This window comes from Ranitomeya imitator, chromosome 8, assembly GCF_032444005.1.
Source record: "Ranitomeya imitator isolate aRanImi1 chromosome 8, aRanImi1.pri, whole genome shotgun sequence".
In the NCBI taxonomy this organism is placed as follows: domain Eukaryota; kingdom Metazoa; phylum Chordata; class Amphibia; order Anura; family Dendrobatidae; genus Ranitomeya; species Ranitomeya imitator.
The window spans coordinates 1,537,881-1,555,511 of record NC_091289.1 but is presented as its reverse complement, the minus strand read 5'-3'; the positions used below and the strand labels follow the sequence as shown (position 1 = coordinate 1,555,511).

Here is a 17,631-nt window from a genome sequence, read left to right as displayed (position 1 = left end):
TGTATCTCGGCTCCGCATTCACTCTGTGTCCGGGGAACAAAGAGGCACTCACCTGAGCCGCCGCCGCCATCAGTGCACACGTCCTGGGGAAGAGGATCGACTGCAGCTGTCACCCCTGCCCCAGATATAGTGGTTTCTCCTGAAGTCACTGATTGGTTCTCCCACTGTAGGGGGCGGGGCCACACATGACAGTTTCAGCAGTTTGCGGAATGCGCGCAGGTCGTAAGTCACGTGACTCGTTTGCCTCTAGCGCCATGACGACACAGACGCTGGGACACGTGACATGTAGCGGCCATGATTTTTGAGGGCACAGTTCTAAGTGACGTCTGTGCAGAACATCCGGCGCCATATTTAATAAGGGAATGTGATGCCACAAGGGAGGAGTGAGTGCAGAGAGTACACGGGGCGCTCTGTACAGATCCGGGGCCAAAGAGAAAGGGGCCACGTGACTGCCCGCTCCCAGGCAGGTGGGGTTGTGAGGAGACACTGTCCGCGCCGGTGAGGTCATGTGACCAGCGGTGTCCTGTCTGCCTTATCTCTCGGCAGCCGCTGAGCCCGTGTCACCGTCATGGCCCAAGAGGCGGCAGCGTGCACCATCCGGACCCCGGTGCCGCTCCAGGTGGGGGATGGGACGTCCGAGCTGGGGGTCAGCGTCATCGACGTCACCTTCCCTGCCGCGACGCCGCTCAACGTGAGTGTCAGCCGTGGCCCCGCCTCCGCGTCACCCTCCACGTCACCCTCCCCGTCCTTTCCTCCCTCTCCGTCCTTTCCTCCCTCTCCGCGTCCCTCTGCCCTCCCCGTCCTTTCCTCCCTCTCCGCGTCGCTCTGCCCTCCCCGTCCTTTCCTCCCTCTCCGCGTCGCTCTGCCCTCCCCGTCCTTTCCTCCCTCTCCGCGTCGCTCTGCCCTCCCCGTCCTTTCCTCCCTCTCCGCGTCGCTCTGCCCTCCCCGTCCTTTCCTCCCTCTCCGCGTCGCTCTGCCCTCCCCGTCCTTTCCTCCCTCTCCGCGTCGCTCTGTCCTCCCCGTCCTTTCCTCCCTCTCCGCGTCGCTCTGCCCTCCCCGTCCTTTCCTCCCTCTCCGCGTCGCTCTGCCCTCCCCGTCCTTTCCTCCCTCTCCGCGTCGCTCTGCCCTCCCCGTCCTTTCCTCCCTCTCCGCGTCGCTCTGCCCTCCCCGTCCTTTCCTCCCTCTCCGCGTCGCTCTGCCCTCCCCGTCCTTTCCTCCCTCTCCGCGTCGCTCTGCCCTCCCCGTCCTTTCCTCCCTCTCCGCGTCCCTCTGCCCTCCCCGTCCTTTCCTCCCTCTCCGCGTCGCTCTGCCCTCCCCGTCCTTTCCTCCCTCTCCGCGTCGCTCTGCCCTCCCCGTCCTTTCCTCCCTCTCCGCGTCGCTCTGCCCTCCCCGTCCTTTCCTCCCTCTCCGCGTCGCTCCGCCCTCCCCGTCCTTTGCTCCCTCTCCGCGTCGCTCCGCCCTCCCCGTCCTTTGCTCCCTCTCCGCGTCGCTCCGCCCTCCCCGTCCTTTGCTCCCTCTCCGCGTCGCTCTGCCCTCCACGTCCTTTCCTCCCTCTCCGCGTCGCTCTGCCCTCCCCGTCCTTTCCTCCCTCTCCGCGTCCCTCTGCCCTCCCCGTCCTTTCCTCCCTCTCCGCGTCGCTCTGCCCTCCCCGTCCTTTCCTCCCTCTCCGCGTCGCTCTGCCCTCCCCGTCCTTTCCTCCCTCTCCGCGTCGCTCTGCCCTCCCCGTCCTTTCCTCCCTCTCCGCGTCGCTCCGCCCTCCCTGTCCTTTCCTCCCTCTCCGCGTCGCTCTGCCCTCCCCGTCCTTTCCTCCCTCTCCGCGTCAGTCTGCCCTCCCCGTCCTTTCCTCCCTCTCCGCGTCGCTCTGCCCTCCCCGTCCTTTGCTCCCTCTCCGCGTCGCTCTGCCCTCCCCGTCCTTTGCTCCCTCTCCGCGTCGCTCCGCCCTCCCCGTCCTTTGCTCCCTCTCCGCGTCGCTCCGCCCTCCCCGTCCTTTGCTCCCTCTCCGCGTCGCTCTGCCCTCCCCGTCCTTTCCTCCCTCTCCGCGTCGCTCTGCCCTCCCCGTCCTTTCCTCCCTCTCCGCGTCGCTCCGCCCTCCCCGTGCTTTGCTCCCTCTCCGCGTCGCTCTGCCCTCCCCGTCCTTTCCTCCCTCTCCGCGTCGCTCTGCCCTCCCCGTCCTTTCCTCCCTCTCCGCGTCGCTCTGCCCTCCCCGTCCTTTCCTCCCTCTCCGCGTCGCTCTGCCCTCCCCGTCCTTTCCTCCCTCTCCGCGTCGCTCTGCCCTCCCCGTCCTTTCCTCCCTCTCCGCGTCGCTCCGCCCTCCCCGTCCTTTCCTCCCTCTCCGCGTCGCTCTGCCCTCTGTGTCATGTCTCCTGCACTCTGATTCTCTGCCCTCCAGGAGATTTCCTTCAGGAATTTCTACACCGCTTTCCTCACTGTAAAATTCCAGCAGTTGCGACCGACAGCGACCAAGAAGAGCAGAACATGGCGGACGTGCGTAAGGAACCTGCCCCTCATGGCGGACCCCCACATGGAGGAGGGGTCCCAGGACTACGTGTCTGTGTGCAGACAGCAGGTGATGCCCGGGGCCGGCACACGGGGGGCTCTGCCTGGGTGTGGGCTCTGCTGCCTCCGGTGGTGACGCGCTCTGTCCCCGCAGATGGCGCGTGCCGCAGATAACGTGACGTCCCTGCGCTTCATCCTGCGGCAGCCGTCGCCCGTCTGGCTGTCATTTACCCTGGAAGAATTACGGATCAATCCCCCTGGCCGGCAGGTAAGGGGTCCGCAGCTCAGGAGAGGCCCCACATTTCTACTCGCCCCAGCCCAGCAGCCCCCGGAAGACTGCTATAATGAGGCGCTGCAGCAGCCGCTCACGCTGTGCCCCCTACAGAAGTCAGGGCGTCCCGAGTAATGGCGCCATGTGGTGCTGAGTGGCCCCGCCGGCCATTACTCCTGTGTGGCCCCTGGCTCCGCTGAGGGGAGGGGACCCCGGGACCACCCACTGGGAAGGCATGGGGAGCTGGTGGGAGTGTCCTAATGCTTATTAACCTCTTCCTTCCCAGAGTCCGCAGAAGCCGTTTTCCTGGTGGTTGTCTCAGCTGCCGCCCCGAGAGGATCTGCAGAAGCTGCACAAGGTGATGGCGGCGCAGAGCCGGGCATTGTGCTGTACACGCATCGCGGTGCCTGTATTCTGCACATCGGCACGCGAGGGAGCGCGCCAGTATATGGGGGAGCGTGCCGGTATATGGGGGAGCGTGCCGGTATATGGGGGAGCGTGCCAGTATATGGGGGAGCGTGCCGGTATATGGGGGAGCGTGCCAGTATATGGGGGAGCGTGCCGGTATATGGGGGAGTGTGCCAGTATATGGGGGAGCGCGCCAGTATATGGGGGAGCGTGCCGGTATATGGGGGAGCGCGCCAGTATATGGGGGAGCGCACCGGTATATGGGGGAGCGCGCCAGTATATGGGGGAGGGTGCCAGTATATGGGGGAGCGCCCCAGTACACAGAGAACGCATCGGGAGGTGGGGGAGCGTGCCAGTATATGGGGGAGGGCGCCAGTATATGGGGGAGCGTGCCGGTATATGGGGGAGCGTGCCAGTATATGGGGGAGGGCGCCAGTATATGGGGGAGCGTGCCGGTATATGGGGGAGCGTGCCAGTATATGGGGGAGCGCGTCAGTATATGGGGGAGCGCGCCAGTATATGGAGGAGGGTGCCAGTATATGGGGGAGCGCCCCAGTACACAGAGAACGCATCGGGAGGTGGGGGAGCGTGCCAGTATATGGGGGAGGGCGCCAGTATATGGGGGAGCGTGCCGGTATATGGGGGAGCGTGCCAGTATATGGGGGAGGGCGCCAGTATATGGGGGAGCGCGCCAGTATATGGGGGAGGGCGCCAGTATATGGGGGAGCGTGCCGGTATATGGGGGAGCGTGCCAGTATATGGGGGAGCGTGCCGGTATATGGGGGAGGGCGCCAGTATATGGGGGAGCGCGCCAGTATATGGGGGAGCGCGCCAGTATATGGGGGAGGGCGCCAGTATATGGGGGAGCGCGCCAGTATATGGGGGAGCGCGCCAGTATATGGGGGAGCGTGCCGGTATATGGGGGAGGGCGCCAGTATATGGGGGAGCGCGCCAGTATATGGGGGAGCGTGCCAGTATATGGAGGAGGGTGCCAGTACACAGAGAACGCATCGGGAGGTGGGGGAGCGCGCCAGTATATGGGGGAGGGCGCCAGTATATGGGGGAGCGTGCCGGTATATGGGGGAGCGTGCCAGTATATGGGGGAGCGTGCCGGTATATGGGGGAGGGCGCCAGTATATGGGGGAGCGCGCCAGTATATGGGGGAGCGCGCCAGTATATGGGGGAGGGCGCCAGTATATGGGGGAGCGCGCCAGTATATGGGGGAGCGCGCCAGTATATGGGGGAGCGTGCCGGTATATGGGGGAGGGCGCCAGTATATGGGGGAGCGTGCCAGTATATGGGGGAGGGCGCCAGTATATGGGGGAGCGTGCCAGTATATGGGGGAGGGCGCCAGTATATGGGGGAGCGCGCCAGTATATGGGGGAGGGCGCCAGTATATGGGGGAGCGTGCCGGTATATGGGGGAGCGTGCCAGTATATGGGGGAGCGTGCCGGTATATGGGGGAGGGCGCCAGTATATGGGGGAGCGCGCCAGTATATGGGGGAGCGCGCCAGTATATGGGGGAGCGCGCCAGTATATGGGGGAGGGCGCCAGTATATGGGGGAGCGCGCCAGTATATGGGGGAGCGCGCCAGTATATGGGGGAGCGCGCCGGTATATGGGGGAGGGCGCCAGTATATGGGGGAGCGCGCCAGTATATGGGGGAGCGTGCCAGTATATGGAGGAGGGTGCCAGTACACAGAGAACGCATCGGGAGGTGGGGGAGCGTGCCAGTATATGGGGGAGGGTGCCAGTATATGGGGGAGCGCGCCAGTATATGGGGGAGCGTGCCAGTATATGGGGGAGGGTGCCAGTATATGGGGGAGCGTGCCAGTATATGGGGGAGCGCGCCAGTATATGGGGGAGCGCGCCAGTATATGGGGGAGCGTGCCGGTATATGGGGGAGGGCGCCAGTATATGGGGGAGCGTGCCAGTATATGGGGGAGGGCGCCAGTATATGGGGGAGCGTGCCAGTATATGGGGGAGGGCGCCAGTATATGGGGGAGCGTGCCGGTATATGGGGGAGCGTGCCGGTATATGGGGGAGCGCGCCAGTATATGGGGGAGCGTGCCGGTATATGGGGGAGGGCGCCAGTATATGGGGGAGCGCGCCAGTATATGGGGGAGCGTGCCAGTATATGGAGGAGGGTGCCAGTACACAGAGAACGCATCGGGAGGTGGGGGAGCGTGCCAGTATATGGGGGAGGGTGCCAGTATATGGGGGAGCGCGCCAGTATATGGGGGAGCGCGCCAGTATATGGGGGAGCGCGCCGGTATATGGGGGAGCGCGCCAGTATATGGGGGAGCGCGCCAGTATATGGGGGAGGGCGCCAGTATATGGGGGAGCGTGCCAGTATATGGGGGAGCGCGCCAGTATATGGGGGAGCGCGCCAGTATATGGGGGAGCGTGCCGGTATATGGGGGAGCGCGCCAGTATATGGGGGAGCGCGCCAGTATATGGGGGAGCGTGCCGGTATATGGGGGAGCGCGCCAGTATATGGGGGAGCGCGCCAGTATATGGGGGAGCGCGCCAGTATATGGGGGAGGGCGCCAGTATATGGGGGAGCGTGCCGGTATATGGGGGAGCGTGCCGGTATATGGGGGAGCGTGCCGGTATATGGGGGAGGGCGCCAGTATATGGGGGAGCGTGCCAGTATATGGGGGAGCGCGCCAGTATATGGGGGAGCGTGCCGGTATATGGGGGAGCGCGCCAGTATATGGGGGAGCGCGCCAGTATATGGGGGAGCGCGCCGGTATATGGGGGAGCGCGCCAGTATATGGGGGAGCGCGCCAGTATATGGGGGAGGGCGCCAGTATATGGGGGAGCGCGCCAGTATATGGGGGAGGGCGCCGGTATATGGGGGAGCGTGCCGGTATATGGGGGAGTGTGCCGGTATATGGGGGAGCGTGCCGGTATATGGGGGAGCGTGCCGGTATATGGGGGAGCGTGCCGGTATATGGGGGAGGGCGCCGGTATATGGGGGAGCGTGCCGGTATATGGGGGAGGGCGCCGGTATATGGGGGAGCGTGCCGGTATATGGGGGAGCGTGCCGGTATATGGGGGAGCGTGCCGGTATATGGGGGAGCGTGCCGGTATATGGGGGAGCGTGCCGGTATATGGGGGAGGGCGCCAGTATATGGGGGAGCGTGCCAGTATATGGGGGAGCGCGCCAGTATATGGGGGAGGGCGCCGGTATATGGGGGAGCGTGCCGGTATATGGGGGAGCGTGCCAGTATATGGGGGAGCGTGCCAGTATATGGGGGAGCGCGCCAGTATATGGGGGAGCGCGCCAGTATATGGGGGAGCGTGCCAGTATATGGGGGAGCGCGCCAGTATATGGGGGAGCGCGCCAGTATATGGGGGAGCGTGCCGGTATATGGGGGAGCGTGCCAGTATATGGGGGAGCGCGCCGGTATATGGGGGAGCGCGCCGGTATATGGGGGAGCGCGCCGGTATATGGGGGAGCGCGCCGGTATATGGGGGAGGGCGCCGGTATATGGGGGAGCGCGCCGGTATATGGGGGAGCGCGCCGGTATATGGGGGAGGGCGCCGGTATATGGGGGAGCGCGCCGGTATATGGGGGAGCGCGCCGGTATATGGGGGAGCGCGCCGGTATATGGGGGAGCGCGCCGGTATATGGGGGAGCGCGCCAGTATATGGGGGAGCGTGCCAGTATATGGGGGAGCGCGCCAGTATATGGGGGAGCGCGCCAGTATATGGGGGAGCGTGCCGGTATATGGGGGAGCGCGCCGGTATATGGGGGAGCGTGCCGGTATATGGGGGAGCGCGCCAGTATATGGGGGAGCGCGCCAGTATATGGGGGAGCGCCCCAGTACACGGAGAACGCATCGGGAGGTGGGGGAGCGCGCCAGCACCAGGTTGCATGCTGGGCTGCTGTAGTTGTGCATTATTGGGGTCTCCGGGGGCAATGGGATATCTCGGATTCTGGGGTCCGCTCACTCATGGTCTCCCACATTCCAGGGTCTCCCGGATCCGGAGCGCGTGTCCAGTGAGGTGCAGCGGTTGTGGGTGCTGACGGAGGTGATGCGCTCCACGCAGAGCTCGGCCGCGGTCGGGAGGTTCGATGTGAGTACGGCAGGTCACAGCCATCGCTGCTGCGCGGATCTTCAGAATGGCCGTGTCCCAGATCCCTACTCCGTGGTGTCACTAATTCGTCACGTGCCTGCAAGGGTTAATCTATCTCCTCTCCCCGTCCAGCATCCAACCTCTGTCCTACAGTCATGGCCAAAAGTATTGACCCCCTGCAGTTCTGCCAGATAATTCTCCGTTTCTTCCTGATTGCGATCACAGATTCTTTGGTATTATTATAAATGAAGATAAAACCCAGAAGACGCGGCTTTATCATTTGAGATTAATTGCGGCAAATAGAAGGAGGAAACCACTCGTCTTCGTCCAAAATAATAATATATAAAGGGGAAAGTAAAAATATTTGCGCTAAAAAAACTCAATAAAAATATATAAATAGATAAGAATGTGGGTAAGAATCCAAACTTCGTTTCACATTGATATTCGGATAATAATAATAATCTTATTTATATAGCGCCAACATATTCCGCCGCGCTTTACAGTTTAACAGCTTCAAACACAAAAGTCATAACAACGTTAACAATACAGTAAAGCGAAATATATAATCGCCTCAATCTACAGGACGGCAGTCAGGTATTTCCCGTAGGTCTGGAAAGGTCCTGCAGTTCTGTGCGGAGAAGCGTCCGGCTCCTTGTGGTGGAATCTGTGTATATTATATATATCTATATGTGTGTATATATATTATATATATCTATATGTGTGTGTATATTATATATATCTATATGTGTGTATATATTATATATATCTATATGTGTGTATATATATTATATATATCTATATGTGTGTATATATTATATATATCTATATGTGTGTATATATATTATATATATCTATATGTGTGTGTATATTATATATATCTATATGTGTGTATATATATTATATATCTATGTGTGTGTATATATTATATATATCTATATGTGTGTATATATTATATATATCTATATGTGTGTATATATTATATATATCTATATGTGTGTATATATTATATATATCTATATGTGTGTATATATTATATATATCTATATGTGTGTATATATTATATATATCTATATGTGTGTATATATTATATATATCTATATGTGTGTATATATATTATATATCTATGTGTGTATATATATTATATATATCTATATGTGTGTGTATATTATATATATCTATATGTGTGTATATATTATATATATCTATATGTGTGTATATATTATATATATCTATATGTGTGTATATATTATATATATCTATATGTGTGTATATATTATATATATCTATATGTGTGTATATATATTATATATATCTATATGTGTGTGTATATTATATATATCTATATGTGTGTGTATATTATATATATCTATATGTGTGTATATATTATATATATCTATATGTGTGTATATATTATATATATCTATATGTGTGTATATATTATATATATCTATATGTGTGTATATATTATATATATCTATATGTGTGTATATATTATATATATCTATATGTGTGTATATATTATATATATCTATATGTGTGTATATATTATATATATCTATATGTGTGTATATATTATATATATCTATATGTGTGTATATATTATATATATCTATATGTGTGTATATATTATATATATCTATATGTGTGTATATATTATATATATCTATATGTGTGTATATATTATATATATCTATATGTGTGTATATATATTATATATATCTATATGTGTGTATATATTATATATATCTATATGTGTGTATATATTATATATATCTATATGTGTGTATATATATTATATATATCTATATGTGTGTATATATATTATATATATCTATATGTGTGTATATATATTATATATATCTATATGTGTGTATATTATATATATCTATATGTGTGTATATTATATATATATATATCTATATGTGTGTGTATATATTATATATATCTATATGTGTGTGTATATTATATATATCTATATGTGTGTATATTATATATATCTATATGTGTGTATATATTATATATATCTATATGTGTGTATATATTATATATATCTATATGTGTGTATATATTATATATATCTATATGTGTGTATATATTATATATATCTATATGTGTGTATATATTATATATATCTATATGTGTGTATATATTATATATATCTATATGTGTGTATATTATATATCTATATGTGTGTATATATTATATATATCTATATGTGTGTATATTATATATATATATCTATATGTGTGTGTATATATTATATATATCTATATGTGTGTATATTATATATATCTATATGTGTGTGTATATTATATATATCTATATGTGTGTGTATATTATATATATCTATATGTGTGTATATTATATATATCTATATGTGTGTATATTATATATATATCTATATGTGTGTATATTATATATATATCTATATGTGTGTGTATATTATATATATATCTATATGTGTGTATATTATATATATCTATATGTGTGTATATATTATATATATCTATATGTGTGTATATATTATATATATCTATATGTGTGTATATATTATATATATCTATATGTGTGTATATATTATATATATCTATATGTGTGTATATTATATATATCTATATGTGTGTGTATATTATATATATCTATATGTGTGTATATTATATATATCTATATGTGTGTATATTATATATATATCTATATGTGTGTGTATATTATATATATCTATATGTGTGTATATTATATATATCTATATGTGTGTATATTATATATATATCTATATGTGTGTGTATATATTATATATATCTATATGTGTGTATATTATATATATCTATATGTGTGTGTATATTATATATATCTATATGTGTGTATATTATATATATCTATATGTGTGTATATTATATATATCTATATGTGTGTATATTATATATATCTATATGTGTGTATATTATATATATCTATATGTGTGTATATTATATATATATATCTATGTGTGTGTATATTATATATATATCTATGTGTGTGTATATTATATATATATCTATGTGTGTGTATATTATATATATCTATATGTGTGTGTATATTATATATATCTATATGTGTGTATATATTATATATATCTATATGTGTGTATATATTATATATATCTATATGTGTGTATATATTATATATATCTATATGTGTGTATATATTATATATATCTATATGTGTGTATATATTATATATATCTATATGTGTGTATATATTATATATATCTATATGTGTGTATATATTATATATATCTATATGTGTGTATATTATATATATCTATATGTGTGTATATATTATATATATCTATATGTGTGTATATATTATATATATCTATATGTGTGTATATTATATATATCTATATGTGTGTAGTGGCCTCTGACATCTGTCTAGTGATAATATATACTTCCTTGGGAAGAGTAGGAATTTTGTCTCCAGATCTCACCAGGGGGTCTAACTAGAGCCAAGAACAAAGGGACACTTGACACCTCTGAGGTCTTGGAGGTGAGATGCTAAATGCTGCTTGAGGGAAGGTATCCCTGGGAACCATTTCACACGTGTCTCCAGAGGAAAATAATATACAGGTCCTTCTCAAAAAATTAGCATATAGTGATAAATTTCATTATTTACCATAATGTAATGATTACAATTAAACTTTCATATATTATAGATTCATTATCCACCAACTGAAATTTGTCAGGTCTTTTATTGTTTTAATACTGATGATTTTGGCATACAACTCCTGATAACCCCAAAAAACCTGTCTCAATAAATTAGCATATCAAGAAAAGGTTCTCTAAACGACCTATTACCCTAATCTTCTGAATCAACTAATTAACTCTAAACACATGCAAAAGATACCTGAGGCTTTTATAAACTCCCTGCCTGGTTCATTACTCAAAACCCCCATCATGGGTAAGACTAGCGACCTGACAGATGTCAAGAAGGCCATCATTGACACCCTCAAGCAAGAGGGTAAGACCCAGAAAGAAATTTCTCAACAAATAGGCTGTTCCCAGAGTGCTGTATCAAGGCACCTCAATGGTAAGTCTGTTGGAAGGAAACAATGTGGCAGAAAACGCTGTACAACGAGAAGAGGAGACCGGACCCTGAGGAAGATTGTGGAGAAGGACCGATTCCAGACCTTGGGGAACCTGAGGAAGCAGTGGACTGAGTCTGGTGTGGAAACATCCAGAGCCACCGTGCACAGGCGTGTGCAGGAAATGGGCTACAGGTGCCGCATTCCCCAGGTAAAGCCACTTTTGAACCATAAACAGCGGCAGAGGCGCCTGACCTGGGCTACAGAGAAGCAGCACTGGACTGTTGCTAAGTGGTCCCAAGTACTTTTTTCTGATGAAAGCAAATTTTGCATGTCATTCGGAAATCAAGGTGCCAGAGTCTGGAGGAAGACTGGGGAGAAGGAAATGCCAAAATGCCTGAAGTCCAGTGTCAAGTACCCACAGTCAGTGATGGTGTGGGGTGCCATGTCAGCTGCTGGTGTTGGTCCACTGTGTTTCATCAAGGGCAGGGTCAATGCAGCTAGCTATCAGGAGATTTTGGAGCACTTCATGCTTCCATCGGCTGAAATGCTTTATGGAGATGAAGATTTCATTTTTCAGCACGACCTGGCACCTGCTCACAGTGCCAAAACCACTGGTAAATGGTTTACTGACCATGGTATTACTGTGCTCAATTGGCCTGCCAACTCTCCTGACCTGAACCCCATAGAGAATCTGTGGGATATTGTGAAGAGAAAGTTGAGAGACGCAAGACCCAACACTCTGGATGAGCTTAAGGCCGCTATTGAAGCATCCTGGGCCTCCATAACATCTCAGCAGTGTCACCGGCTGATTGCCTCCATGCCACGCCGCATTGAAGCAGTCATTTCTGCCAAAGGATTCCCCACCAAGTATTGAGTGCATAACTGAACATTATTATTTGATGGTTTTTTTGTTTGTTATTAAAAAACACTTTTATTTGATTGGATGGGTGAAATATGCTAATTTATTGAGACAGGTTTTTTGGGTTATCAGGAGTTGTATGCCAAAATCATCAGTATTAAAACAATAAAAGACCTGACAAATTTCAGTTGGTGGATAATGAATCTATAATATATGAAAGTTTAATTGTAATCATTACATTATGGTAAATAATGAAATTTAACACTATATGCTAATTTTTTGAGAAGGACCTGTACATTCATTAGTAGCGCGGCCGAGGCCCAATCAGACAGGCAGCAGTTATGATATTGGCCTGAGAGGCCGGTCTAGAAACCTGACCTCAGACCAAAGTTATAAATTTAGGCTGCAGACAGAGAATTGTGTTCACATGATGATGGCAGCCTGAGAAGCTGGTGTGTTCCACAACTACATTCACCCTCCCCCTCAGGGAGCAGAAAGCAGACTACAAGTTAGATGATTTCTGTACGTTTCCTCCTTTATTTTATACTCTTTTGCATAAGTTGTATGTCTTTTTATTATCATATTTTTATACCTTTTTCTTATTGTAAGCACTGAACCTTTTTCTATTAAAATATAAACTTTAATAAGTTGAACCTTGAATGTTGTAAAGAATCCATAGCCTAGAGGTGTGTGAGCCTTATGAGTGATATACATATTTTTATTAGTATTATTGTTAGTTCCGGAACTCATCGCCCGTGTATTCGGTGAGTGGTGGCAGCGTGTATGAGCGGGTGTGTGATTTATGCTCCCATTACAGCATAGGACAGAGGTTGAATGCTGGACTGAGAGTGGCGAGATAGATTAACCCTTGCAGGCACAACCCCAAGTCACGTGTGAGAGCAGGCACGTGACGAATAAGTGACACCACGGAGCAGCGATCCGTGACAGCACATACACACATATTTCACCACAGGCGGATAGGGGGGTCGCCTTAGCAACCAGGGGCTGAGACAGGAGGGGCTGGTTGCTATGGACAGCTGCCGCTCTCTCCATTCCTGCGCTCCGCTGATCTCCGCTCTTTGTCTCCACAGGTGGAGGGATGTTACGATATAAACCTGCTCTCCTACCCATGACGCTTCGGGGGTCCGCACCTCGTCTCCTGCCTCATCTGGGGGTCTCGCCTGAGCGCTACAACTACAGAATGCGGGGTCTGCTCTGCCCCCAGCGCGTCACCGGGGTCCCCACACTTCATTGAGTCCTAATTGTGGCTGAGCATGTAATAGCGGCCCCCTCCCCCGCCCCACTGAGGAGTCACCAGAAATAAATAATGATACCGGCTGCGTCTTGTGTGATGTTATTAGGAGGTGAAGAGGCGGCGCCCCCTGCAGGGAAGAGCAGACACAGAGGGGCCGGGGAGCAGCGTAACCGGGGGCAGAGGAGGAGCGTAACCAGGGGCAGCAGCAGGGGAGGGGTGTAAGCAGGGACAGCAGCAGGGGAGGGGCGTAACCGGGGGCAGCAGCGGGGGAGGGGCGTAACCAGGGCAGAGGAGGAACGTAACCAGGGGCAGCAGCAGGGGAGGGGTGTAACCGGGACAGGGGAGGAGCGCAACTGGGGGGAGGAGCGTAACCAGGGGGAGGGGTGTAACCAGGGCAGAAGAGGAGCGTAACCAGGGGCAGCAGCAGGGGAGGGGTGTAACCAGGGACAGCAGCAGGGGAGGGGCGTAACCGGGGGCAGCAGCGGGGGAGGGGCATAACCAGGGGCAACAGCAGGGGAGGGGTGTAAGGCTACGTTCACACTAGCGTGCGCCGCTGCGTCGGCGACACAACGCACGCAAAAATGCGTTTTGCGACGCATGCGTCGGTTTTTGCCGTAAATCGGACGCAAGAAAAATGCAACTTGTTGCGTTTTCTTGGTCCGATGCTTGCGGCAAAAAAGACGCATGCGTCGCACAACGCAACAAACAAAAACGCATGCGTCCCCCATGTTAAATATAGGGGCGCATGACGCGTGCGTCGCCGCTGCGTCGCCCGACGCTAACCCGACGCACACTAGCATAACGCTAGTGTGAACGTAGCCTAACCGGGACAGGGGAGGAGCGCAACTAGGGGGAGGAGCATAACCAGGGGGAGAGGTGTAACCAGGGCAGAGGAGGAGCATAACCAGGGGCAGCAGCAGGGGAGGGGTGTAACCAGGGGCAGCAGGGGAGGGGTGTAACCAGGGGCAGCAGGGGAGGGGTGTAACCAGGGGGCAGCAGGCGGGGGAGGGGCATATAGACTAGTAGAGATTATAGGGAGAGGAGCCTGTACTGATTATAGGGGGAGGAGCCTGTACTGATTATAGGAGGAGCCTGCACTGATTATAGGGGGAGGAGCCTGTACTGATTATAGGAGGAGCCTGCACTGATTATAGGGGGAGGAGCCTGTACTGATTATAGGAGGAGCCTGCACTGATTATAGGGGGAGGAGCCTGCACTGATTATAGGGGAGGAGCCTGTACTGATTATAGGAGGAGCCTGCACTGATTATAGGGGGAGGAGTCTGTACTGATTATAGGGGGAGGAGCCTGTACTGATTATAGGAGGAGCCTGCACTGATTATAGGAGGAGCCTGCACTGATTATAGGGGGAGGAGCCTGTACTGATTATACACATGATAAGAGGTCTGGATACACATGATGAGAGCATTATACTGCCTCTGTACAAATCCCTAGTTAGACCGCACATGGAGTACTGTGTCCAGTTTTGGGCACCGGTGCTCAGGAAGGATATAATGGAACTAGAGAGAGTACAAAGGAGGGCAACAAAATTAATAAAGGGGATGGGAGAACTACAATACCCAGATAGATTAGCGAAATTAGGATTATTTAGTCTAGAAAAAAGACGACTGAGGGGCGATCTAATAACCATGTATAAGTATATAAGGGGACAATACAAATATCTCGCTGAGGATCTGTTTATACCAAGGAAGGTGACGGGCACAAGGGGGCATTCTTTGCGTCTGGAGGAGAGAAGGTTTTTCCACCAACATAGAAGAGGATTCTTTACTGTTAGGGCAGTGAGAATCTGGAATTGCTTGCCTGAGGAGGTGGTGATGGCGAACTCAGTCGAGGGGTTCAAGAGAGGCCTGGATGTCTTCCTGGAGCAGAACAATATTGTATCATACAATTATTAGGTTCTGTAGAAGGACGTAGATCTGGGGATTTATTATGATGGAATATAGGCTGAACTGGATGGACAAATGTCTTTTTTCGGCCTTACTAACTATGTTACTATGTTAGGGGGAGGAGCCTGCACTGATTATAGGAGGAGCCTGTACTGATTATAGGGGGAGGAGCCTGTACTGATTATAGGAGGAGCCTGCACTGATTATAGGAGGAGCCTGTACTGATTATAGGGGGAGGAGCCTGTACTGATTATAGGAGGAGCCTGTACTGATTATAGGAGGAGGCTGTACTGATTATAGGGGGAGGAGCCTGCACTGATTATAGGAGGAGCCTGTACTGATTATAGGGGGAGGAGCCTGTACTGATTATAGGAGGAGCCTGCACTTATTATAGGAGGAGCCTGTACTGATTATAGGGGGAGGAGCCTGCACTGATTATAGGGGGAGCCTGCACTGATTATAGGAGGAGCCTGCACTGATTATAGGGGGAGGAGCCTGTACTGATTATAGGAGGAGTCTGTACTGATTATAGGGGGAGGAGCCTGCACTGATTATAGGAGGAGCCTGTACTGATTATAGGAGGAGCCTGCACTGATTATAGGGGGAGGAGCCTGTACTGATTATAGGGGGAGGAGCCTGTACTGATTATAGGAGGAGGCTGTACTGATTATAGGAGGAGCCTGTACTGATTATAGGGGGAGGAGCCTGTACTGATTATAGGAGGAGCCTGTACTGATTATAGGAGGAGCCTGTACTGATTATAGGGGGAGGAGCCTGTACTGATTATAGGAGGAGCCTGTACTGATTATAGGAGGAGTCTGTACTGATTATAGGGGGAGGAGCCTGCACTGATTATAGGAGGAGCCTGTACTGATTATAAGAGGAGCCTGTACTGATTATAGGGGGAGGAGCCTGCACTGATTATAGGAGGAGCCTGTACTGATTATAGGGGGAGGAGCCTGTACTGATTATAGGAGGAGGCTGTACTGATTACAGGGGGAGGAGCCTGTACTGATTATAGGGGGAGGAGCCTGTACTGATTATAGGAGGAGCCTGCACTGATTATAGGAGGAGGAGCCTGTACTGATTATAGGGGGAGGAGCCTGTACTGATTATATGGGGAGGAGCCTGCACTGATCATAGGAGGAGCCTGTACTGATTATAGGAGGAGCCTGTACTGATTATAGGGGGAGGAGCCTGCACTGATTATAGGAGGAGCCTGTACTGATTATAGGGGGAGGAGCCTGTACTGATTATAGGAGGAGTCTGTACTGATTATAGGGGGAGGAGCCTGTACTGATTATAGGAGGAGCCTGTACTGATTATAGGAGGAGCCTGTACTGATTATAGGGGGAGGAGCCTGTACTGATTATAGGAGGAGGCTGTACTGATTATAGGAGGAGCCTGTACTGATTATAGGAGGAGCCTGTACTGATTATAGGGGGAGGAGCCTGCACTGATTATAGGAGGAGCCTGTACTGATTATAGGGGGAGGAGCCTGTACTGATTATAGGGGGAGGAGCCTGTACTGATTATAGGAGGAGCCTGTACTGATTATAGGAGGAGCCTGTACTGATTATAGGGGGAGGAGCCTGTACTGATTATAGGAGGAGCCTGTACTGATTATAGGAGGAGCCTGTACTGATTATAGGGGGAGGAGCCTGCACTGATTATAGGAGGAGGCTGTACTGATTATAGGAGGAGCCTGCACTGATTATAGGAGGAGCCTGTACTGATTATAGGGGGAGGAGCCTGCACTGATTATAGGGGGAGCCTGCACTGATTATAGGAGGAGCCTGCACTGATTATAGGAGGAGCCTGTACTGATTATAGGAGGAGCCTGTACTGATTATAGGGGGAGGAGCCTGCACTGATTATAGGAGGAGGCTGTACTGATTATAGGAGGAGCCTGTACTGATTATAGGGGGAGGAGCCTGCACTGATTATAGGAGGAGGCTGTACTGATTATAGGAGGAGCCTGTACTGATTATAGGAGGAGCCTGTACTGATTATAGGGGGAGGAGCCTGCACTGATTATAGAGGGAGCCTGCACTGATTATAGGAGGAGCCTGTACTGATTATAGGGGGAGGAGCCTGCACTGATTATAGGGGGAGCCTGCACTGATTATAGGAGGAGCCTGCACTGATTATAGGAGGAGCCTGTACTGATTATAGGAGGAGCCTGTACTGATTATAGGGGGAGGAGCCTGCACTGATTATAGGGGGAGGAGCCTGCACTGATTATAGGAGGAGCCTGTACTGATTATAGGGGGAGGAGCCTGCACTGA

General features: G+C 50.2%; 2 protein-coding genes across 4 annotated transcripts in view; one reads left to right on the top strand and one right to left on the bottom strand.

Moving 5' to 3' along the window:
* Positions 1 to 170, bottom strand: part of APEH (acylaminoacyl-peptide hydrolase) — a 55,955-nt gene extending 55,785 nt beyond the window's left edge. For both annotated transcript variants that reach the window (XM_069735967.1, XM_069735969.1), the window contains exon 1: positions 53 to 170. In XM_069735967.1, coding sequence (XP_069592068.1) covers positions 53 to 70 — 18 coding nt within the window. In that variant the 5' untranslated portion in view covers positions 71 to 170. The remainder of the gene's footprint in view (positions 1 to 52) is intronic.
* Positions 151 to 13,520, top strand: NICN1 (nicolin 1, tubulin polyglutamylase complex subunit). Of its 2 annotated transcripts, none has more exons than XM_069735970.1 (6): positions 151 to 691; positions 2,390 to 2,566; positions 2,651 to 2,764; positions 3,054 to 3,125; positions 7,156 to 7,260; positions 13,274 to 13,520. In XM_069735970.1, the coding sequence occupies exons 1-6, from the start codon at positions 569 to 571 to the stop codon at positions 13,313 to 13,315; spliced, it is 633 nt and encodes a 210-aa protein (XP_069592071.1). In that variant the 5' UTR covers positions 151 to 568; the 3' UTR covers positions 13,316 to 13,520. The 2 variants fall into 2 exon arrangements, with proteins under 2 accessions (XP_069592071.1, XP_069592072.1); XM_069735971.1 differs by having other exon boundaries at positions 365 to 619.
* The last annotated feature ends 4,111 nt before the right edge of the window (positions 13,521 to 17,631 follow it).